Source organism: Colletotrichum godetiae (assembly GCF_030913485.1).
Source record: "Colletotrichum godetiae strain CBS 193.32 chromosome Unknown BDP55scaffold_7, whole genome shotgun sequence".
Classification (NCBI taxonomy): domain Eukaryota; kingdom Fungi; phylum Ascomycota; class Sordariomycetes; order Glomerellales; family Glomerellaceae; genus Colletotrichum; species Colletotrichum godetiae.
The window spans coordinates 1,097,898-1,122,307 of NW_026851255.1; the positions used below are offsets into that span (position 1 = coordinate 1,097,898).

A 24,410-nucleotide genomic window follows, 5' to 3' on the forward strand; every position below is an offset into this window, starting at 1 on the left:
AGATCTAAACCTAGGAGCACAGCCCAATTGATTAGGTGCGGTGAAGATTGTCATGCAGGGCGTCCTTCTTTGTAGGATCAACCTCCCATGCCACACTTAGAAAGAGCAAGACACAAGATAGACAAACCTACAAAGGACGCACACTATAGAGTAGTTTTCATCGTCGTTCTTTCGTCACGTATTCGTTCACATGGTGGTTCACGACAGTCATAAGTAGGTAAACTCAAAGATAGCTACATACGCTATGGAGTGTTTCTAATTCTCGCTCGTTCGTCACGTCTTCGTCACAATAACAAGTCACGACAATCAAAATCAGACAAACCTAGAAAACTTGCCCCTAAGCCACTGGACTATTTAATTACTCTTCTGATTACGAAGGCACAAATGGTTCTAAGGGAAACTCCCACCGTCGATGACGAAGGTGACTCGGAGCTGTTTGATCCTTGTCAGCACCAAAATTCACCACGAATCCACGGACTTGAGTACAGAGAGCCCTCTCCCCCACCCCCACCAACGGAGCGTTCGTCTCGGGCCCCACCAACCTCGTCACCTCCGACTGCGCCCTGTCCCACTTCGGCAGACGACCACGGCCCCCGGGACGAGTGAGTTTTCGGCCCTTACTCCGGGGATATGACGTCAGTGCTTGCGCCTCGGATTTCAAAAGTCGGATTGGGTTCATCGCAGCCTCGTCACATTATCACGGAGTTTCCTGGTCTGATATTTCGGCTGATCTGACATCGAGGTCCTGGCACCATGATACTGGCCAAATGTCTAGAAGGCCGATGTCAAGTGAGCCAGTGGTCTCCTCTTCAGCATCTTTCACTGATTGTCGACACACGATGTTTAATAAGAGATGAAATTGAATCTACAGAAAGGCCTTATTCATTCCCCTCAAGTATGTGCATAGAATAGACAATACAATTACCACAAAACTCGGCCGTTCAGTGAGACATCTCTTTTGCTCGGTTCCATTCGAGCATGTCAAAACCCATGCAGGTATCGCTGTCATGATGCATATAACCACCCCAATGCAAATGCTATGCTTCTTCACAGTCTATGCCCATACTCACCACCCTCTCTCTCTACTTTCGTCCTCTCGGCACCGTGCTCTCTGCAAATCGGATGCCTCTCCTCGGCGGGACTCTCTCTCCACCTTCGTCGTCCGAATCATCATCCTGATTCGAGCCGAGCGCAGCCTCCCTACGGCGTCTCTCGGCAGGCGTCTCCCCGCTGTCTAAATCCTCGTCGCTCTGGTTCGATAAAACCGCCAGCCTGCGCTTCTTTTCAGCAGCCGTCTCCTCATCACCCTCGGCATCTGCCTGCTGTGCGGGCGCCGGTGGCAAGGCTGGTGCTGTGTTCACCCGCTGAGGCGTGAACGAGCCGGAGCGTTTCTCATTAGAATCACTGCCAATCTTGATGGTCGGGATGTTTGCATATCTGTCAGCTGGCGAGGGGATGTCTCCCTTTGCGATTGACTTTACGCGCTGGGAAGCAGTGGACTGGTCCACAACCTGTCGCCGAGTCTTGTCATCAAGCTGCTGCACTTCACGAATGAAGTCTTCCTTTGTCATGCGCTGGCCGACTCCACCAATCGTAAATCTAATGTGTCGGTCATCCTCATTTTGACCTTCAGCAGTGTTCTTCGCGCCACCAGTGCCTCCGCCCAGGTATTTCTGCCATCCTGACTTGGCAGGTGTCTTTGCAGCGCCGTCGGCGCTCGACTCTCCATGGTTTGGGGTTTCAGCCGCAGGTTTCTCTGATGCCTTCAGAAGACCTCCCATGCCAAGATACTTAAGACTTTGCTGAGTGAGGCCTGTGCCGGGTTCCTTGGGAGCCTTTGACGACGGCAGCTCGTAAGTCTTGATAACTTCACCATCCTCATCTTCAACAATGATCTGTCCACTTGTTAGTATCTTTTCTCGTCCATTGTCAATCTCGGGAAGCTTACGGTATTGCCGAACTGGAAGGCTCGAGCTGGCTCATGCCGTCTGTCGGACTTGCTCTTTTCCTTGCGCTTCTCCACTTCGGACGTGTACACGTCTCCGACTTTCCGCTTGAAAGAGTCTAGGGTCCAGTTGAACTTTTCGCCTTGCTTTGAATGGGCAGCCGCAATAGCCGACATGTCGGTTTCGACTGGTACCCGGTGATGAGCTTCAGCCTCCGCAACCGCCTCTGCTCTACTTTGCGAGTGTTCAACAGTCAACACATCACCGTCCTCGTTCTCGACCACCAAGTTATCTCCTTCCTCGTAGATCGAGATCTTGGGTGGCGTCTCGGTCCGGCTGGATCCCTCATCGGGGGATGGTGTGATTTCGTCATCGTACTTCTCCGGGTCCCTCGCGCGACCTCTTTCAGAATCGCGCCTAGGGGTCGTAGTGCCTTCGGCGTCGGGTGATTGGGGATCCTTTTCGTTGAGGAGCGGCTCGCGTTTAGTGGGGAAGATGGCAGACTGCGAAACAGGTCCGCCGGGTCCGATACCATCGTCCCACTTGTTCTTCTTGCTGCTGCGTTTCCGTGAAGTTGATCGCGCGCGAGATTTAGTGCCGTCTTCGTCTTTCTGACGCCGCAAGAAAGCGCCAGGGAAGCCCACCGGAGGCAGAGTACCGGGTGGGAACTCGGGCATCTTGAGTTCCTCTCCTTCGGTGTCGGACATGGTTCGGGCTTGCGATCGAGACTGCGACGAGATTCTCGGCAGACGGTTCATCCATGTAGGACCGTCTTCGGGGGCGGTGGTGTAGGACATGGTGATTGTCAAGGTATTGATGCGCTTGCCGAGTGTGAAGACGGCGACGGATGAGCCGTGCACAATTATGGACGAGATGACCAGGAATGTGACGATGGGCCAAATGACCGCAACGAGTGTTCTGTGTTCAATATCCTCCGGTGGGGTATCGGAGAGCGGTACTGGCGTCTCCCATTGCAACTCAGCGCGAGCTAGGATGGCGACGAAAATGGCACCAACACCAATTGGGCCAAAATGGCCAGCGAAAACTGCCTCACGCCAAGTTTTGATATCCGGTATGAATGGCTTCAAAATGAGCATGGCGGGAATGCGACGGAACAAGATGACAAAAATAGCAATGACAACCAAGCGCCAGGGGGTGATACCCTCAGCGACGTTGTTGTACTGCTCCCAGGGAATGATGGTTCCCAGAAAAACAAAGTATGCCAAGTTGATCAACAAATCGATAACGTTGGATACGTGGGATTCTTCCGTCCGTGAAGAGAACCAACCGTCGTTTGAGAAACCTACACCGGCAGCGAAGCCGACTAATAGATCGTCCATACCGAGCAGACTACCAGCACCAGCACAGAACAGAGCGAGCACGAAGTAGAAGACCAGGAAGCTCTCCCGATCAATCAGATCGTGCTCCTCTGCGAATTTGATGCCGTGGCGTGCGATGTAGCCGACGAGGAAGCCGAAAATGGCGCCAAAGATACACTCATAGAGAATCGTATAGACAATCCAGTGATACGTCGTTTTCCGGGCATCCATGTGCTCCTGAATCAGGTAGATTCCGAGGTAGACGAAAGGGAAGGCCATGCCGTCGTTGCAACCAGACTCTGCCGACAAAAGATCTCGCAAATGCTTGGGAACTCGCTTGGCGAACTTGCCCTTACCGACAACGGAAGAGGCCAAGACGGGATCGGTAGCGGTGACACAGGCGGCAATGACCAAGCTTTCGAGCCAAGACAATGGGTCAATGAGCCACCAGATGAAGAGACTCACAATGAGCCAGCCAAACATCATAACGGGGATCAGCAGCAGAGTAACGGATCTCCAATGCTTCTCCATGTAAAACTTTGGCAATTCGACACCGACGGCGAAACATTGGACGACGAGAACAATGCGGGAGAATTCAATGGTGACCAAGTCGACATTGCCCCAACTTTTCGGATCGATCAGATTGGCGGCGTGGGGGCCGAAGATGATACCGCAAATGGTGGCAACGGTAGCTTCACCAATGTACATCTTCTCCTTGATGATGGAGGAGCACAGCATGAAAAGTGTGGTGAAGCCGCCCAAGATGATGTACACCAAGTGCGGCTTCGTGATTGAGAGGTGATCCCACGCCATGGTGGCGGGATTGGGAGGGTATCTCTATGTTTTGTGGTTATTCGGTTGGCGTTGGTCGAATGCTGGGATTCGTCGCAAGCTGTGTTATTTGGGGGTCGCTCAACCGCCGGCAGCAAAAGGAATGTTAGCTGGGCCTGGCGAAGGGCGCGAAACTCCCCAGTCGATGGATTGCGTCCCGAGAGCGAGGATGGCTCGATGCATTCGAGGGAAAAGTCGGCGTGCCAAGAGGCAGTTGGGCCTGAAGATGGGATCGGGTGGTGTCGATTCGAGTCGAGGAAAGTGAGAGAGGCGGATACGAAGCCCAAGAGCTATGAGGTCACCAAGCGATGTTGCCTCTTCGTGCGCGCTCGTTGACTTGTGCGCCTCGTTCGGAACTGCGACTTCTGATTTTGAAGATGTCGCGACAATGGGCGTCCTGGGAACAATGTCGACAAAGTCTCGGGTCAGTTTCGGTAGACCTCGAGGGTTTACATGAACAAAAAGAGCGACAGAAACTAGAAAAAGCTTCGGGGTTCATGGAACCTAAGTATGTCGCAGGGAAAAGACAGCCAAGATGTTGGCGTACTGATAGCAGAGGATGATCCATGCAAGAAAAAAAGCCAGGCTCCGCTTAGCGCCAGATGGTGGGGGGTACCACTGGGGCGTGGGCCTGGCAAGCCTGGGGGGGCAAGACAAGCCGCAAGTGGGAGCCCAGAGAAAGAACCATTTTCTGCTCTTTCCTCCGGGCTGTCTTCCCAGTGGTTCCTGCTGTCCGCCGTCGGTGGGAGGCGCATGGCGGCATGGCTTGGGGGGGTTGCTTACGTGGGTGCCAGGTACCTCGGAAGTACCGATAGTCGTCGTAAGGAAGGTTGTTTGCGGCTTGTTGATAGGTAACCTTGCCAATTCAGGTCCATCACTCGAACGGTGCCGGTGCCGTCTTCCGGCTGTATTTTCAGCCCGCAGTTGACTTGCTACACCTACAAAGTTCGAATACATCCAGCAACAGCGTAGGGGAATGCGAATCCGCGGGATAAGGTTGCCTCAGTGGCTCTACCGGCATCTCGCCTCAAATTTGGGTTCGTCTGGCAGGGTTGGTCAGGTTGCTTAGGTTCTTGATGTCTGCTCATCTACACTAGACGCCCTGCGGATGAACCATGCCTGATTGCGTCCTAGTCTTGTCCCAGCTTTCCAAGTAGCACGCACACGCCCTCGGATGCGATGCGATACGATAGAGACTAGGGAGCACGTCGTGTGAGACATGCTGCCCAGAGCCACGTTCCACTGCAACGGGCCAGATCTTTCTCTCTGTGTATCCGTAAGGCATCTTGTTCTGAAATCCGTCGTATTTTCTATTGTTTTGGGTACCGGCACTCGGGACCGATGGGAATGCGACACGCATGCTTCTCACACATTGCAGCGCCATGATGCGTTGGGGGCAACTGAAAGGAGAGGCGAAACTCCGCGAGGATAACAAAGAAGCCCAATGACGAGGGTACAGATAATAGTGTCAGCGGTGCTCGGTTCCAGACGGTGAATGGCCCATGTATGCCAAGCGGCTCAAAACAAGGATGTACCCAAAGTGACCGACTTGTTGCCATGACTGGCCGCGTGGTGTCGTAATCCCCCCCGGGAAGCGGTTAATCTCTTTTGTCGCACAGAAAAAAGTCGCATACGGAGAGACAGGGTTAGGTTGGCATGAGCTGAAGCGCCGTCGGGCGGAGTCAAAAACTTGAGCCTCTTTCTGCCGGGTTGAGCGACGGACAGTGTGTCGCTTGTTGATTGACATGATATCAATCCACCGATATCTCTGGCAGCAACCCCTCATTCGCAACGCATGTCGTTGAAAACCCCAGATTTCGGATCTGGTGCATGCACCGATTGCCGTGGAATATCTGTCAGGGTCCATTACTTGTGTCAATCCTACAGAGTCTTGTCCTTCTTGGAGTCTCTTGTCGAACTGTTGGCAAAAGCTTGACCGGTGTCTTTTTGGTGCGATTTTGACAACTCTTGGTGAGTTTGTGCGACCTGGATTGGGTCTTCCAAGGCACCAAGCATTGGCGGCGTGATTTTGTGCCGCGATGTTGCTGGCCAAGCCAGTTCGCGAGATCGCCAACTCCATTTGGAGGCTCGGCGCCCAGAGGAAGCGGCGTCACCGCCCACTTTTTTTTTCGGGTTGTCGTGGAGAGACTGGCTCGAGTCATGACAATGTTATTGACATGCTGTGTTCTGTCGGTAGCTTTAGGCCTACTCGTGGGATTGCGATGCCGTCGAATGTGATTGAAACTTCTCGAAGTATGTAGTCGTCAAGTAAAGTGATAGATGGCATGGTAAGGTAAGGTATTTGGCTGTTTTTTTCTCTTTAATAAATAAAAAAGTACAAAGTGACATGGGGTGAGAGTTGAGGTGAGGTGAGGTGAGGCAAGAAGGAAGGATCCCGAAGTTCCTCCACATTCGTCCCGTTCCTTCCCTCTTCTATGTAAGTTCTTGGTGAGGAAAGTGCAGTCGGCGCAAGACTTCAGGTACTTCCGGGATACTTCCGCACGGTTCCCACTGCGACTGCCATTCCTGAGCCAATCTACCGTATTCTCTTTCCCTTCCTTCCCACCTGGCACCAGGAACTTAGGAAGATTTGGACCCTGGTCTTGGATCATCGCAATGTTTTTCTTCCTCTCTTTTTTTTTCTGCTCGTCCCTTGCTCCGCCAGAGGGTGACAAGGTGACAATCAACGCCCGTGTTGTTGCAGTCGCTCTCGCTATCCATGACAATAACAGACTGCTGGTATCCGGTCCGGGAAAACGAAAAACTCTACTCCTTGGCGGCACTGCAAGAAGATTACTAGCCGCAATCAACATGAATACGTTGGCTGCGGCTTGCCTGGGGTCTCTCAACAATCTGCGCAAAATTCAAATAGCATCAACAACTCGAGTGAGACGTCGCACTCGCCGGGGCTGCCGGGCCTCTCCTGGAGTGGCTTTCACTCGATTGATTGCTCACTCACAGGCTCACATTCACTTCCTCCCACGTTCCGCCTCAACTTCTCACTCTCCCATCGCCCTCCGCCCTCCTCCTCCGCAATCCGCTAGACTTTTGCGGCATCCCATCCCACCAGGCCCGTCCTCCTTTTCTCCATACCCGCCAATAGCCTTTTCGTCTCTTCATCTCTAGCTCACACCGTCTCACATTAGCCAGCAGCCTCGCTTCGCATCGTTTGGTCCGAACATCCCATCCTCGCCCTCCAACTCTTTCTCTATTGTCCCTAAGGAAGGACGAGCACGTATTCAATCCTCGCAGAAAGCCCGCGCCAATCATGGCCAGGCCTACTGCATGCCCATCCAACCTTCTGAAATGTTCCCTGCTGTAACCCCCTCCTCTTCCCTTCCCACCCCCCAATTCGCTCACATGCGCCGCGACGTCACCAATCCCTCTACCTTCATTCGCCCATGATTCAGCAAGCCAAGAGTCTAAGTCAACGACCACCCGCGATCTACTCGTCACGCCGCATATCCTGCCCACGATGCCGTGGACGCGTCTTTTGAGATGCCAATCTTTTCCCCGACGAACTCACTCTGCCCCGTTTTCCCACCCATACTAGTTGACAAACACCCTTGCCTCTCTCCATCACTCTATTTGCACTAGACCTGAAGAACCCCAGACTGACTGCCAAACCTTGCGCGAGTTGCGCGAGGTGCACATCACACTACACCTTCCTGTTTGACCGTCCTACGGATTGCTTGGCTGCAGCAAAAACACAGCAATGCTTGGTGTTGACGCAACACGAGTCGAAGAGCTGTTTCCACCCATCGTTTCTCATGCCGCACAAATCGGTTGACGGAACTCTCTGTTTTGTCTGTTTACGCTTTGATGTTTGCTCATCCTTCTTTTGTAACGTGCATTTGCTTGGGTTGTGTCACCGTGGATGACTGATTCCCCACAAGCTGGACCAGTCTCGGCACACGGATGACGGCGTTTGGGCCAATTGATCAGCCCTGCATGGCCGTTCCGGTGCCGCCGTTCGGCCGTTGACCGTAAAGCATTGTCGATCTTGGCCTTTTGCGTTTATGCAGCAACCACTACAGCTCCCATCAACCGAAGTTATACCTGATCTCACAACTCCTCTTTGCAACGAGTCTGGCTTCCAGACTAGATACAGTTGCACTATTCATTTGCGTTCCACTTCGTTTCCTGAATATTTTCCCGCATTCATCGGCCCGAAAGTGGAACCCCGCTTCGGGAACAAGACCCGCAGAGGCCCGGAGATCTCATCCAGCCCTCACCATCCCCACAACCAACCCACAGCCCTTAAATTATCGCAACATAATCCCAATTTTCGTAGCTGGCTTCCAACTCACTATGAGTCATGATTGATAGCATCAGCGTCGATGGTTTAGTGGTAAAATTCTCCGTTGCCATCAAGCAGCGTCGGGGAGCCGGGGGTTCGATTCCCCCTCGACGCAACCTTTTGCTTTTGCATTGTATTCAGAAGCTTCTTACTCAGGGGACTGTCTCATTCACTGCTGAAGAGAGCCTGAGTTGACTGGAGATAGTAATGTTATCCATATGTTTTGTTTGGCTTCCATAAGTCTTCTCTCGCTGCCTTTTCATGAGGTACGCAACGATGATTGTACCGCTTTGTGACTTTGGGGGCCATAGCTTCTTCCTCCATATTCAAGGCTCCTTAACCCATTTACTGGCACGTCAGTAGGTAATCTCATATTAAATCAGGTATACCATGTTTGGACCCTACAGGAAGCAAGTCATCGAGAGAAAGTCACACAAATCATCAACATTCTCCTTATCACGGACGTTCCGAGTAGTGAGCCTGTTCGACTCTCCCATGGAATTACGGCACCGTCTCAACTCCTTAGCAAGGTACATAGGTATAAATGCAGAACTGCAACGAGGCCAATTATAGCTTGTGCTCTCATCACCAAAGCTCATCAGCAGATAGACAGGATCAACATCATCACAAGAACTACTTTACTCATTAAACAACAATTCCAAGCAAGATCACCACAAGTACTACTGATACACATACACACTAGCAAGGACACCAAGTAATTCAAATCATACAATCCACCATAACGGCAAACAGCCACAACAACTCAAGAACATCACGAAGTCCATCACCACGGCGCCGAATCTGGTCCAAGCCAGGTCATCCAGCAATACGCAAGCAGCGCCGGCACCATGAACAACAATGACAACGATCCCGGCCACGGCCCGGAGGAACTGGTCTGGCCCGGAACTCCCGCGCAATTTGAAGTCTACGTGAGCCGATGCGGTAGCGGCCCCGGCGGCAGTGCAGACCTCCGAAGGAGTGTGTGGAGGTGCGGCACGAGCGGCTGAATCAACAAGTTGCCCAAGAGAAAGTACTCCATGGTGCACTGCTGTAGCTCGGGCGGGTGTAGGCCCAATTCCGGGACGAGGCGGGTACACCAGGGACCTAATCGGTGTTGTACGATCCTTGGGCCCGCGGGGGCCTAGGATCCTCGGGATCTGGATCTTTTGTAGACGCGATAATTGTGATTGAGAGATAGGCAGTGACTTGAGCTATGCCATACTTATGTTATAGGCAGACTACTTCGTAGTTGGTTTATACCCAGTTGAGCTCACTCTTTTCTTTTTTCTTTTTCTTTTTTTTTTTTGGGGTGGTGATGAGTTACATCAAGTTCCAGTTCAATTTTGACAAACGTGATCACATGCCATCGATCTAGCTCGTGATCAAGCTACACATCATCGATGGGGCCCATATGCGGATAGTACGCATCAATACTGAAATGTTTGAGCATGTTTTGAATGTAGATGTTCCGTGATAAGAGACCGATTGAGATGGAGGTCAGCGTCAGATCGCGTGGATGTGTGGCTCCGCTAGGCCGTCGAAATATCCTAGAGAGCTAAAAACTCATTGTATTTCATTGATATGAGAGTCAATTTTGCTATCATTGATGAATGTTGAATGCTTTCACAAGCTTTCCTGGCCAGATCTAGTGGCTCAAGGTCCGTGATTTCGCGGTGGCTAGCCGTGACGCATGATGAGTGGTAGTGACTTGCGATAAGTGCGACTGAGTCTTGGGAAAAACGTGGAAGATGTCAAATAGCTGGAGGAATCTCTTCAATCAAATTGATATGCTGTCCACACGAAAACTGTTAATAACGCCTGGGTCCAATCCATAATGATATCACTAAGATTCTATCTCCAGGATACAACATCTTGATCTTCCATCTTCAAGAACTCCAACTCAAACTGTTATTCAACCCCAAAACACACCTTGCCAAAATTTCACTTTCTCATCCACCAATATGTCTCTACTTATGAATGGACTCCGTATAGAACCCCTACTCTGACAAGAATTCGCAGCCTTAGACCCACCCGAAGTCTTCCGGGAGTACTGCCTCTGGACATGCTGCCGGTGCTTCACGGACGGAAACCGTATGCCGGCCGAGCTTGCGACGCAGGTCTGTCGAGATGATGGCGCCCGGCCCTGCTGTCGCGGTGACGGGCGATACGGTGCCCATGTCAGGCCGTGTCAGTGGTGTCATTTGGATGACGAGGTTTTTATTGTTGACTTACATGAGGGCGGTTGAGCTTGAGAATGGGTATGAGGCTTAGTAAGGATGGGGGGAGTTGTGGTGCGGTTGGAGGAAGTCAAATGGCTTGGGGCCCGTTCAGTAGAGAGGGTCTTTCTAGGTGATTGGAGTGAAAGTCCTAGGTGACCTAATCTAGTCAATTGAAGATAGTCACATTTAAAGTTAGACAGAAATTGGTTGATCTGTTCATCGACTGTGCACTTATCATATGATTAATTTAGCATCAATCATCGGTCGATGTACAAATGTTCCACTAAAGCCAAGTCCAAGTTCATCAAGTGATGGTACGTGATCGAACAGCTGCCACATCGCTATATGTAGTGCTCAAGTACTTATGGAGTTACTGCCACAAGTCTGGATGTGCTATTGTTCACCTTCCGATTAATCACAAGGAATAGCAGAATGGCGGTTATGGAGAAGCGAGTTTCTGACTGTTGAGTACCTCCCCTTGCTGCCTGAGCCTCCCCCCTTTAGTGAATTCATCGTCTAATGTCTTATTTGCTTAAGATAAACGTCGTGACATGGTGGCAGGAGCTCATTCACCCGAACGCGATTCGGCAGGCGAATAAGCCTCTGAATCACTGTCTTTCTCCATCATCAGCATCATCTCTTCAGGGGTGGCTTAAAATGAGATAAATACCAGTCGGTATCCTAACCTTCAGTCCTTGGACCCCCCTCCACATCACGCAGTATCTTCCTTACGTACACAGAAAAAACCCCTTCTAGCCCTATCAGGAAGCCCAAAACAACAAGCAACTCAAAACATCTTGAACATCAACCATCACGAAACGCCAACATGGCAAAGCTCCAAAAGATCAGAATGCCAGTTTTCTGGGACTCGAATCACCCGTGGGATCTGAAAAGACGATGCTGGTGGACATGTTGCAAGTGCGGTACCAGGAACAAATTCGAAGAGGGCCGCACCTTGACTAGATGCCGGAAAGCGGACTGTCCCGGGAAGGGTGGTCCGCATTGGGGGGCTTGCAGTTCTTGCTTGGCATGGGAGCCGGCGAACCTTTTGGCATGAGTCGATGACGACGACGAGCAGGATGATCTTCCGAGGATGTCCGTTTGATAGTGACTCAGTAGAAGTTTTGGATACTTAAATAGTACTAGAGGGTCCATTCGGAACCCGAGAGATAGAGGTTAGTCTGAAGATAGTCGGATAGGTATTGAATATTAGACCGCTGGCACAAAACGTGAAAGCCGTGTGCGATGACTCGCCCACTACCAGGTTAAAGATGATGGCAAAAGTCTAAGTCTAACGCTTGAAAGGACGAGTCGAGTTCTCCAACGAGTTGCGACAATCAAAACCCAGACCCGTCAACTCTTGTCTCGAGCTACTCCATCATCCCCCAACCCATCCGCTTCCGCATAGTCCTCCCTAAGAGCAAGAAATGCTACCAAACTTACTCTTAGTGGCCTCCCACCAGGTAGACTCAATCATGCCCAAGTCACATCCAACGCCGGCAGTGAAAGTCCAGACGAGGTCGTCGTTGCTGCCGCCACAGCTGGACCTGCTGCCGCCAGATGCCCCGACACGCTTAGGCTGTCCCAGACCCCACCGCACTTGCCCGGGACGTCGTCGACGCCACTGGCGCGACGATGGCCAGTAGTTCTACGAGCGGCTGTAGCTGGTGGCTGAAGCTAGAGGGGAGAAGGCTGCTAGGGCGAGGAGGGCGCGTGAGGTTGTGAACTTCATATCTGGTAGTCTTATTGGGCGAGGAATAATGATCGAGGAGGTGTTTGTAAAGATGTTTGAAATTTGGGTTGAATGAGAGTCTTATGGTGAACTATGTATCTAAAGAATAAATATTAGTAGTGGTGATGAGATGGGGCTACCAATCAAGTTGCGCTCCACAAGTCTTTGTATCTAGAAAAAGTGACTTTTGAGGTCACCACGAGCCGCATCTCCTCTAATTGCAGCGTTTATCGAGCTCGAGGAGGCTACTTAAAAAGAGCCTTACAACAGCCCTGCAGCGGGTTTTAGAATCTACGTGTGGAGGGGGGAGGGGGGGAAGCCTTCGCCGACCCGGAGCAAAGCTGGAAAATCCTGAAGGCGTTGAACGACAATAGTGCTCTTCTCAGCGCACAGATCCTCGATATCGAGAATCGAATAAGAGCGGAAAATATGTCATCTGAGGGCCTGGAGCCAATAACCGCATTCCTGATCGATAATAATGCAAAGCGGCTCGTTCAGAATCCAACATCGACCTATCTTCTGGTGGGTATCCTAGGGATTGTTGGAATCGTACATATCTTCGTGCTTCTTTCGTCAGCTTTACGGCGGTTCATGAAGTGGCGGAGGGGATTACTCGACATGGATGTTAAAGGGCTGGCACCTGACGGATTCAGCAGCATTGCAAAGATGGCTGCACTGCTTGTCGCTTCAAACTTTGCGACGCATATCCCCGAGGACGCTCATAGTTTGTCGAAGGAAGACATCTGCGGCAAGCTTTCATCTAAACGCTTTCGCATGGGTTGATTCCGGAGAGAGTCGGGTCGAACGATGCACTTTACTGTTGGGGTTATGGACGATGATGACTTCAAGTTTGTTTGCAGTAAGAAAGACATGAGTCACGAAGACGTTGATAACAAAGACGTCGATAGCCAAGAAGTGGAGAGTCAAGACCTGGGAAAACCAAGATGTGGATAGAGATGACGCTTTGGAAGGCGAACAAGGTTCAGAGATTGACAGCACAGGCAGGCCGACTTCCGCGCACTAGGAACTTTGGTTCTTATACTCTCCTTCATTCTCTTCTATTTCAGCATTGACAGACTTGCTTGATTTTAAATCCATTATCATACGAGCTGAATCTTGATACGAGACCTCGATCAAGATAGTGGCTTCACCCGTGATATTCGGCCTCAGAGCCGGCAGTCGTTCGTGACTCTCACGGGCGGCCCCACTCGCTCCGATGCAAACCCTTCCGGCAACACGCCGACTCCCCGTCCGCCAATCTTCCAACACCGAACCGACCCGCCAAAGATCACCGACAAGAACCTCGTATAAGAACGCACCGAAATCAATCAATTCAATCTACCCATCCAAAAGCCCCCACCCAAACCCGATTCCAAACAGAAATCACCTCCATCTCCAAACCAAAAAGAGTTCACCCTCCCGTTGGCGAATTGGGGCTACATCTCTTGGTGCACATGCTGAGACTCAAACTCGCGCCTCCCCGGTGTAGGCTAGCCTGCCGCCGAGAAGGCATCACCCCTAACCATCCCGCCAAACGGCAGCTTTGACCTGATCCTCACAAGCCTGCGAGGGCGCCTGGTGCCGATGGTGACGGGAATGGACTTCAGGGGTCCTATATGGGTTCCTTCCTGTGTGTATTCACTCACCTAGGTAAGGGTGGAAGGTCATCGGATGAACATTTGGCAAGGCAGGTGCGGTTGACACACCACCTGGCTCCTTCCGTAGTTCCAAGCCGGATTAACCTGATCCCCTTCGCCGTCCGGCCGGGATCCCCAAGCCTCGTAACCACCAAGGCCGGACCTTGATTGAACCCCTCTTTCGTCATCAATCAATCATCAGCCTTAACACGTTCTAGGCCCCCATCCCTCCCTGACTGAACAAACAGCCAACTCGCGAGGCCTACTCCCAGATTTTGGTACCGTCGAAACCCCGCCGCATGAACTGTCCCGCCCCCGGCGCAAGAGGTGACTGGTCGAGACTCGAGCGGCCGTATCCGAAGAAGCTTGGTTCATGCGTGGCAGACCGGGGTGGGCCGGGGTCCAGCCGGCTGCGTGGCGCCCCGGACCGGGGAGTGCATTGGAGGAAGATCCTTGCGTTGGGGGCCTTGCATGACAGCGGCTTAACGGAGGCTGAAAGAGGCGGGGAGAAAGACACTCGTTGCGGATGCGGTGCCTGTCGGCTATCCAACTGTCACTAGGCGCATCTTCCAGATTCTTGTGTAGCGAAAGAGTTCTGATGCTCAGTTTTAGCTAATTCGTCTTGCTTCTCCAATTTCATCTCCAGACTTGGCTATCTCTATCTGCTCAAGCCATGCTGAGGTATGTGGTATCTAATGTTACAACGTCCGTATCTTAATGAAGGTAGGTATCTTGATGCGCCGTGAGAGTTCATAATCCACGCAATCGTCATACTCGGTGTTCATCGCCATCTTTCGCAACTCCAGCACTTTTCTGGAGGCATCTCAGTGCCTCGAGCCGCCTCCTGTCGTGCTCTTCCCATGTAATCTCTCGACAAAAGAAACAATAGTCTTACACATTAGTAGTTGGTCTGTTCATCATTCCGCTCCACCAGTGCTTCGAAATTCAAATATTTCAAGTCCCACACTCAAGCAATTCCATACATGACAACGGCCAGGACTGGTAGACCCCACGCGAGAAACGCTCTTGGCGCGCTGGCCACGGCCCCATTCATGAGCAAAGCATCGAGAGGGTTGACCGGGGCCGAAGTGGTGCTTTGAGGTGATGCCTGGCTCTCGGTCGAAGTTGTTGAAGTGATAATAGTAGTAGGAGGTATGATAGGGGGCGCCTGGCTGGACACTGGCGGTATCGCCGTAGTTGCAGGAGGGAGGGGCGCCTGGCTCGACGGCGGAGGTAGTGGCGTTGATATTGATATTGATGATGTTGCTGGCGGTGGCGGCGGTGGAGCGACGGACGTCGTGGCCGGCGGAGGCGGAGGTGGAGGTGAAGGAGGAGCAACAGCGCTGGTCGAAGGCAGTACAATTATCGTCGTGGTAGATATCGTTTGCACTGCCGATGACGTCTGTTGGTTTAGGGCGCCGCAAAGCAAATTGACCAGGTTTCCGGACAGAGCTTGGCCAAGTATCGTGTTGATCTGTACTTGAACAGACTGACAAGCGTCCTGGAGATTACTTTGCATGCGAGTCAGACCAACTCTGCATTTCTGGGAGCACGTTCCCGTGCTGCCAAAGTCGGTAGCTTCGCATCCTTCGATGGGGTTGTTATATGATAACAAGCAACCCAGTGGAACAGAGAGCTCTGTGATCAGCTGAAAATTAGAAAGACTGAGTGATGTGCTTCCGACGCTGATTGTGGTTGCTGTTGCCGCCGAGACAAAGACCAAGAGTTCGACCAAGCGCCGCCGAGGGCCTTCGAGTATCGACTTCCTCATTTCGGGTGTCTTCGTCCGTCGTCTGTGTGTGAAATCGCGTTCTGGCGTGGCGTAGCCGCCGTTCGATATGTGTTGGGTGAGTTTCCCACTCGGCGGGCGTTGTTGATTGTGAGATTCTCCTCGTATATTGGTTGTAAATGTTTCGTGGCAGATGGTCGAGTCGTCGTCGACAAGACAGTGACGAAGCGGTCTGGAAGACGGTGGCCAACTAAACTTGACAGACTAGGATTTGGCTGGGAGGCGCTTGACTTTTGGGGATGGAATGACAGAAGCGTGGCAGTTCGGGCGGCGGGCAGTGAAGAGCAGAGGGCCGAAACGTCTCGCGTGTCAGAGGCTGCTGGGGATGACGGTACGATCGGCTGGGAGAACCACGTCAATGCGGGTCGCAGAGCCGGCAGGGTCCAGAGGTTCAGAGCTTAGACGACCAAACGGTTGGGTTGCCGGGGCGTTGATTTGAAGGTTTTGGTGTTGTCTGGCCGTGAAGCTACTGCTGAGGGAATGCTTACAGATGACGATGGTGTGAAGGGCGCGGGAGTGCGCTCTCTTTTGGGCGAGCTCGTCAATGCCAGCAGGCAGGTCTGGTGTATAGTCAAGATCTAGTGATTGGGGCGGCTTGAGACTAAGAGAAGCGTTGCTGATGAAGCGCGTTTCTTGTAAGAGCCGGCATGGACCATGCGCCGGTCAGACAGGGTTTACGTGAGCCTCTCTTTTCTACCACAATGGGTAGAGGATGGGCAGAGAAATGGGCCGTTTGAAGAGAAGGGATCCGAAGGGATGAAGGGTCGGTGGGATTAGTGACGGCGAGGTTGCCGATCGTGATTCACCGTAGCGAAGAAGGGTTGCACTAGCAGACTAGTAGATGAGCAGACTTTAGGACGGACCAAGTCAGGCAAGATGAGAGGAAATAAAGAGGCAAAAAGGTTCAGGAACCGTCTTTGCGCTGTTGGAGGCTGAAGCTTCGTTCGTCTGTCTATCCGTCTTCCCGCTTTCAAAATGGCATGCAGTCCGGACGGGTGGTGTTTGTCCGAAAGTGAAGAGCTCGATGGTTGGAGGTCTGGAGATGGAAGTCAAGGTGTTGACTGATGAAGCCACTTGGGCGTCGGTGACACCAGGCGACGGGCAGTTGCGTCTGTGTCGGCGTCGGTCCGGCTGGGACTGGGAGTAAGGTAGGGAGAAGGGACGGAGCGAATAGAAGAAGGGAGAGTATCCGTAGGAGAACGAGGGTGAGGGTGAACCGTAAGGGCAAGGAGGTGCGATCAAACACTGTTGATCTTGAGGTTGGGCGATCCGAGGTTTTGTGAAACAGAGTTGCTGCCGTCCGCTGCTCAATGACACCCAAACACGCTGCTGTGACTCTGGACTTTGAGTTCCCAGGTCAGACAGAAGAGAGACGCGGAGCCGAGTGTTCGGGGACGCAAGAGATGCAGGTGGCCCTGATGGAGAAGTGGGCGGGATAAGTAATAAAGTATCCATAGGTACTGCGTTGAACACAGGAGAAGATGGGCAGCTCGCTCAGATATGAGGACGACAAGTGGTGAGGATGGAGAATAATAGCTGAGGGAACGGGAAGACACTAGTCAACTGCGTCCTTCTGGCTCCATTCGTCAAGTCGACCCTGGTCTTTCTGCCAGTCTTCTCTTCTTCGGGAAAGACGTCAAGCTGAATGTCCGTCATACTTGTTGCTTCGTAGCCAACGAGCTGGACTGATGGCAAGTTCCTCGATGGATCATGGTAGTAGGTATGCGGCCAACGGGGCAAGAAGCGTCAACCCCTGCGTAGCCGCAGTTCCGTGCAAAGGCACAAACGCCAGGGCGACATCTGACAGGTTCCAGCATTTGGGACGCCAACGGAGGCTGCAAAGAAGCAGGGGCTCCTTGCGTCCTTGAAGTCTGTTAGCCAGTCAGTCTGCAGTCATGATGGGTATGGAGTATCCCGTAAGGTAAGGTACTTCGTAGATTGGTGATGGGGGATGGAAAGGGAGAGGAACGAAACACTTTTGGCGTTTGAAGTGACGGTGCAGCTTACCCCTTGTGGGTCTGTGATTGGCCTGTGTTGCACCTGGGGGGGAGGCCTTTCCAGCTGTGGCCTGCCGCCTGCCCGCGAACGACGCACAGGGCCGTTTGTGGCAGCCACAGGCACAGACTCGTCGGTTGTGCCCGCCCGGGGCGACCTTGGGGGGAAGCCATTGGCGCCTGTGATTCGTCCAACAAACCCAACGAAAGTCGCAGCTGAGAGGCAAGTCTGGGGCATCCCCGACCAACTATTCACTCACTCTGCACTCACTCACACTGCTCCTCGTTCATCCAGTCACTCTCAAGCTTTTCCTGCCTTCGGGGACTTCATGAACTCTGTGCGACGGCGGTCTCATGAGCTTTGAGATGATCAGATGCACCGTGTGTCGATTGATTGATTTACTATTGGTGATTTGGACGACCGGTCAGCATCAATTGCAGCCTACTCAAGAGGCTCACTTTCAAATAACTGGCTTATCCCGCTGGCGTGCTACTGCGGGCCGGTCCATCGCGCTCCCATAGGCACTTGGAGATGCTCACGTCCGAAAGCTGACTTTCATTGCGTTTCTCATTAATGAGTTCTTCGTCATCAACAAGGCCTCTATAAGTCTAGAGCAATATCGCATCTTCGCTAGTACAGATCTCAAGTCTTGCTGACGACTGAATTCATTTACGTGAGTGGACCAGTACTCATTTCGACACGCGACCACGTAACGGAAGCCCTGAACGACTTCCCCCACAACGGATGAGTCTTAAAATAGTGCTGAGAACATTGATGTAAGAAACAAACAGATTCCAGCGATGTTTCAATAAATATTGAACGAGCTCTCTCACTTCAATCTCATACCAATAGTTCTCATACTCTACACATGATGTTCCTCATACCCTATCTCCTTCAATTGCTTTGAATCAACCAACCGATGCGACACCGCTTATGTCCATCTGGGTGGTTAGAACACTTTCTGACCTAGCAGCACTCTCGCAAGTAGAGAAACATCCCTGCATCTCGACTCATCTGTGTGAATGAATGGATGTAGCAACGGAAACCCCCGACAGACTTGTTTGAAATCTTACTCTTGGTGAGACTTCATTATCGCGGATGAAGAGGATGGAAACCCCACACTGCGCCACTCGTGGCTCACTTACAAATACATCCATCCAAGTTGGCAAACCCGGGGAACTGGGCGTCGTGGAGAACGCACTGATGCACATCGCGGCCATAACCACTCCTTGTTATAACTTAATTGCTGTGCCGTAACCCTATCGTTCCGCAGCACGCCACTTCCCAGATCATTCTTCGCCTCAATAGCCTCGGAAGATGAGAAGTCTATGAGATTCAGAGATTGAATTGCCTATACCCGGTGAGGCTTCATCGCGTCATTTCAGAGTCGTGGAGGCTTAGGCAGCAGCATTCTGTCTTGACCCTTGACTCTCTTGAGCGGGGTGATACCTCCCCGGTCATTGGCGGTTCAGCCATGTCGCATCACAGAGTCACAGGTACGAGACACCAACGTGTACTAGTGCTCTGTCGCCAAATCTAACGGGCTCATCTGGAAAAGTAAGACGAGCTGCCTTAATTAGATCGACCTCGACCTGCAATGATTGCAGTGGCGCGAGCTGCCATTGGTTCGGTACCACATAAGCAATCCCCCCGTGGACATGGCTTGTCGAGCTCTCGACGGGAATGGCGCCAGCCCTAGCACTCTTCGACCGCCACTGTTAGACCAATCCAACTCTGATTGATGGCTTTTTGGGTTGGATCTCGTTGCCTACCCGAGCCCGACATCCTTGATCCTGGAGTCACTGTCAGCCTCCTATTCCTACCCTATACTACCTTATTCCAATAAATCAGACTACATGCCTCCTCCATCTTCGCACTCTACCATTCTTGGAGCTGCCATGTCTTTGGAAGCTGGCCAGCGTCATCGCCTATCATGCCTGGTCCCATCGCGTCGACTCGCGACCTCTTCGTAACCCAGCCGAGGAGCATCCACCGAAAACCCGTTGGCTCAGGGCAGTACGAAGTTGTTGGAGTGCAGGATGAAGATGAGCGGGATGGAGCATACCGGGGCCACGACGACAGTGTACACCGCCGCGGACTCCCAATGTTGGACGAGAACAGGGCGTTTCTGGATGAGCCTGTCGATTTCGGCGACCACAACAGACACGATGGCGACCACTACTTATCACCGGAATATGGCCTTGCTTCTGTAATTTCTCGGAACAAGAACAGCCCTCACGTGTCCGAATATGGCTATAGCAAGAGCCCAACGCCTTCGCAGTGGTCCGAGGAGTCCCGGCCTCGCATGTGGAATCCCGTGTGGCTGAAGAAGACGGTGCTCGTCACTTTTGCGTTGTGTTTTCTTGCTATGCTTCTTACGACGGCTTTGCTCTACCACTTCTCCGTCCAGAATCGAGGAATTAGCACCCAACAAGAAGTCAACCATTATGGTTGGAAGTACGGTCCCACAGCTGGTCAGTATGAGATATACCGACAATGAACTTGCATCAAAAGCTAACATGACTTCGCTGCCAAGTTCTCGTCATCGTAGCTGCCTTGTGGCGACAGGTAGACTACGCCAATAAGATCTTGATGCCTTGGAAAGAATTACGTAGTGGCCCGTCCGATGTGCACAAGACTCTTCTCCTAGACTACGTTTCACCACTGGTGACGACCAGCTTCTGGAAAGCAATCAAAAACCGCCACTGGGCTGTCGTTGGTAGCATCGTTGGCTGGGCCCTGATCCTCCTTACAGTAAGCACCCAACTAGAGAAAGCATGAAAGTTAGCCGGAAGCTTACTGACGCTGATAGACCGTCTTCTCCACGGGTCTACTCATTCTCGAGCCGACAGAAGTCACAAGCGATAATGTCGACATTGTGATGACGACAAGCTTCGGCGCCGATGGATTTGATATTCGCAATGTGGGACCAGGTGCTGCACAGGTGTACTACGCTATCAACTTCCAAAATCTGCCTTACCCGTCCGGCACATCAGAAGACATGGTTATACCCCAGCTCGACGCGATGGGAAACGGTCGTCCAGATGCCAACTTCACCGCCACAACGCCAGGTGCCAAGATTGGATTCAGCTGCGAGACTCTTCCCATACAGAATGCGACGAAAACCTCGCTACCATGGTACAGCATCAACGGAGGATTCTGGGTCGCCAATATCACTACGCCAGAGTGCAACATCACCCGCGCCATCGTTGCCGCCGGCCCGGACCATAACATCTACGCGCAGCGAAACGCCACCCAGAACTACCAAGCATGGTACCAGGACTACACTTGTAATAACAATGTGGACTGGAGCGCACCGCTGAACCCTCCAATGACCAAGTACACCCTCGATCAGCTGACCAATACTAGCCTTCCGCATCGAATGCTTTTTACAGTAGCGGACATGCGCTTTTCTCCCATGGACACAAGGCGAAACGGACCCGCATTCATCTACATGGAGAAGATCGTGGCGGTCATGTGCAAGTATAACTACACCATGAGCAATTACGAAGTCAAATCGACTACCCTCGCCGGTGCCAAGTCGGAGGCTGTTTTGCAGAGTGCAATCCAAGACACGAATGCGACTGGCAGTATTGATGGCTTCCCAAACGGTTATCTGGGACTCGCTGTTAGTAATTCTGCAGAAAAGACCAAGATTGGCGAAGGAGGTGTGGACTTTGTCTTATCGACATCCGTTCCGACCTTCTTCCTCATGATGAAAATGAAGCGGGGTTTGACCACCATAGGATCTTTCATGGACACCGACCTTCTTATTTCCACGGCATCGGAGGTTTTCAAGGGAATAGGCGCTCAGGTGCTGTCCCAGACGTCTCTGAAGCCTGCCAATACGACGACGCAGGGTTCCATAACGTACTTGGAGAACCGCCTGCATGTCAAGGGCCTTTCGACAGCCTTGATGTGTTCCTTCTTGGGAATTCTGACCATTATCAGTATTGCTATGATCTTCCTTCGACCTCAAAACGTCGCACCCCGAGAGCCGGGATCAATTGCGTCAAGCGTCACAATACTGGCGGCGAGTCCAGATTTGAACAAACTATTCACCGGCCTGGGATCGGTACGCAGAAGTGCCATTCGGGAAACGTTATCCGGGTTCTTGTTCAAAGGGTCTCTGCGACCTGGGCCAGAGACCACCTACATTGTTGAACCTAGCCATGGTCAGATGGAACCATCACGTAGTGCAGTGCCGAGAGAATACCAGTCAATCTCTTGGTGGCGCCCGCTAGCCGGGGCTCCATGGTTCTTAGCACTCAGTGTACTTTTACCTCTGATGGCTGTGGCGTCCCTGGAAATCATCCAGCGCATTTCAGACAACCGAGATGGGTTCTTGGAGGTGGGCACAAAGACCTCCACTGTCTTGGCGACATACATACCTGCTGCTGTGGCCATCTCCTTGGCTGGTATGTACTCAAGCTTCGAGTCGATGGCTGCCATATTTGCGCCATTCGCTGCGCTCAAGAAGCGGAACGCCACTGCAGGCCGCTCCGTATTCCTAAACCTCATCGGCAAGATGGCTCCCCACGCCATATGGGAGTCTATCCGCTCACGGCATTTCGGCGTCACAGTCATTCTTATGGCCAACATCATGGCCGGGTTCCTGACCATCGTAGTATCGGGTCTCTATAGCGTCTTGGCCGTGCAGCAGGTTGAAGGCGTTGCTCTGCAGCAGATGGACGCGTTTCGACTCGACCAGACAAATCTCTGGGCCGAAGATAACCAAGCGACTGCAATCACGTCGCTGATTGAGTATGTCAACCTGCCTGATCCAAAATGGACGTCGGGTGACCTGGTTTTCAACGAGATTAAGCCCATGGGCCTTAGCAATGAGGCTATCGCCAATGGTCAAGTTCCGCTGTCGGCAAAGATGACAGGAATCCGTGGCAACTTGAACTGCACCGTCATACCTGCCAAGCAGCGCGAAGTTAGGCCAATACTGTTCGATAGAAGTACCATGGAGGTTCGTCTGAGCGGCATGGCTGGTTCGATGAGCGTCGACAACTCGACTGCTTTGCTTGCCATTAACACCACCCTTCCATGGATGTGCGGACGTAGGCCGACAAACGAGACTTCCAAGACGTGGATGCAATACTTCCAAATCCCAAGCTCAGGGGATCCAGTATACTTAGGAAAGACCTCAATCATGCTTTGGAGTTTTGGAAACTCAAGCACCGTCTATGGCGACGGTGCAATCGACATAAGCCCATCCGCCGGGAACGGCTGGCCGACGACGAACTTTGATCTCGGGGGTATGGGGTGTCCCACGGTAGCGGTAACATTTGGGACCGCGAGGGCCATACCCCGGAAGGAAAAGTACAGGAACGCGACGAGGACCAACTTTGATGTTGAAAGCGATCTGGCGACGATCGTGTGCCATCAGAATATCCAGGAGGTTGAAGCCAACGTCACATTCAACGCACCGGACATGACACTCAGCAAGACATCGCCGCCGTTGGTGGACGAGTCAACGAAGCAGCTCCTGCGGGCCCCAGAGTCAGACACGACATCCTTTGAGTTCTCTCTAAACGGATTTTTCTTTGATCTTTCGACCGCAGCCCGGAACATAACGATTCAAGGACCGAACGGGACGAACATGGAAAACTATACCAATCTCATCGACCCCTTTACACGGGCGCTCGTCACGGGTAGAAACGGGCGGCCGATCGAGGAGCTGGCGGGCGAGAAGAACTCCCAAAATTTGATGGAGGCCTCGAACGGTCTTTATAAGACGTACATTGCGCAAGCCATCGCTGCCAACATGCGTAACACGACGAGCAGCTCGGGATCGAATCGGCTGCCGACATACCAAGGGCTATTGGTATCGGAGAGTGCGAGAAGACTGCACCAGAACACCGGGCCCAAGATTGCTCTGCAGGCGATGCTGGGCGTCATGGCGCTGTGCATCGTAGTCTCGAGGTTGCTTATCGACATCAACGGAGTGCTGCCGCACGATCCGTGCTCGATTGCTGGGACGGGAACGATGCTAGCTGGGAGCGAGATGGCGACGAGGAGGGTCGTTCCGGAGGGAGCGGAGTGGAGGGGTGATGGGGAGCTTGGTCGGGCTGGGGTATTTGGTGGTGCAATGAGGTTTGGGACTGGATGGTGGCAGGATGGGGGCGGCTCCAGGTTTGGGATTGACGTTGAAGAAGAGAAGGCGTGATTGTTGTGAATGGATGGTTCGCAGCGTGGATTTGACGACTTTGTGAATATATATATATACCCGTGTTTTCGTCACGCAAATCAGAAGCACACTATTAAGCAATGAACAGAGATAATAATTCAACATACAACATGCCTCTAGTTCTCATCGTGATATCAGTATTCTACCAAATTGCTTCGATCAATGGTAGGTAGTACAACAGGATTGCTGGATACTCTCTAACGATGACGAATTTCCAAGTGTGGCCTCTAACCATCCTGATCCCGCCCACACGAGGATTCTCAACCTGTGAGCGGATGTAGAACTAGTAAAACATGTCTTGGACGACAGATAGATCAATATCTTTGGATTTGTGAGCCACCACAGTTCAATAGCAAATGAGCATTTCACAACCCCAGTTCTGATGCTTTCGAAGACATCATCCTCCTCACGCGGGGACTTCCCTCGATACGAAACGAGGTTAGCGC

General features: G+C 52.2%; 5 protein-coding genes and 1 non-coding gene across 6 annotated transcripts; 4 read left to right on the plus strand and 2 right to left on the minus strand.

Moving 5' to 3' along the window:
- Window positions 1-1,082: 1,082 nt before the first annotated feature.
- BDP55DRAFT_545410 (sodium/hydrogen antiporter) lies at window positions 1,083-4,078 on the minus strand (the record flags this gene model as incomplete). Its single annotated transcript, XM_060568567.1, has 2 exons — window positions 1,083-1,895; window positions 1,949-4,078. 2 exons carry the CDS (start codon window positions 4,076-4,078, stop codon window positions 1,083-1,085), a joined length of 2,943 nt encoding a protein of 980 aa, XP_060433695.1.
- Window positions 4,079-8,430: 4,352 nt separating this feature from the next.
- Window positions 8,431-8,511, plus strand: BDP55DRAFT_t78. Its single transcript has one exon. It is a non-coding gene; the product is annotated as a tRNA-Gly (tRNA).
- Window positions 8,512-12,776: 4,265 nt separating this feature from the next.
- BDP55DRAFT_628527 (uncharacterized protein) lies at window positions 12,777-13,130 on the plus strand (the record flags this gene model as incomplete). Its single annotated transcript, XM_060571915.1, has 1 exon — window positions 12,777-13,130. One exon carries the CDS (start codon window positions 12,777-12,779, stop codon window positions 13,128-13,130), a length of 354 nt encoding a protein of 117 aa, XP_060433696.1.
- Window positions 13,131-13,390: 260 nt separating this feature from the next.
- On the plus strand, window positions 13,391-13,856 carry BDP55DRAFT_652370 (uncharacterized protein). Its single transcript, XM_060574110.1, has one exon. The coding sequence runs from the start codon at window positions 13,564-13,566 to the stop codon at window positions 13,834-13,836; it is 273 nt and encodes a 90-aa protein (XP_060433697.1). The 5' UTR covers window positions 13,391-13,563; the 3' UTR covers window positions 13,837-13,856.
- A 1,095-nt stretch (window positions 13,857-14,951) lies between these two features.
- Window positions 14,952-15,755, minus strand: BDP55DRAFT_628528 (uncharacterized protein; the record flags this gene model as incomplete). The annotated part of the gene is made up of 1 exon (XM_060571916.1): window positions 14,952-15,755. The coding sequence occupies one exon, from the start codon at window positions 15,753-15,755 to the stop codon at window positions 14,952-14,954; it is 804 nt and encodes a 267-aa protein (XP_060433698.1).
- A 4,117-nt stretch (window positions 15,756-19,872) lies between these two features.
- Window positions 19,873-23,943, plus strand: BDP55DRAFT_544676 (uncharacterized protein; the record flags this gene model as incomplete). Its single annotated transcript, XM_060568500.1, has 3 exons — window positions 19,873-20,242; window positions 20,305-20,522; window positions 20,581-23,943. 3 exons carry the CDS (start codon window positions 19,873-19,875, stop codon window positions 23,941-23,943), a joined length of 3,951 nt encoding a protein of 1,316 aa, XP_060433699.1.
- Window positions 23,944-24,410: the final 467 nt, after the last annotated feature.

Excerpts from the sequence above, each read along its gene's own strand:
- BDP55DRAFT_652370 (XM_060574110.1), top strand. The coding sequence starts at position 13,564 with ATGCAAACCCTTCCGGCAACACGCCGACTCCCCGTCCGCCAATCTTCC.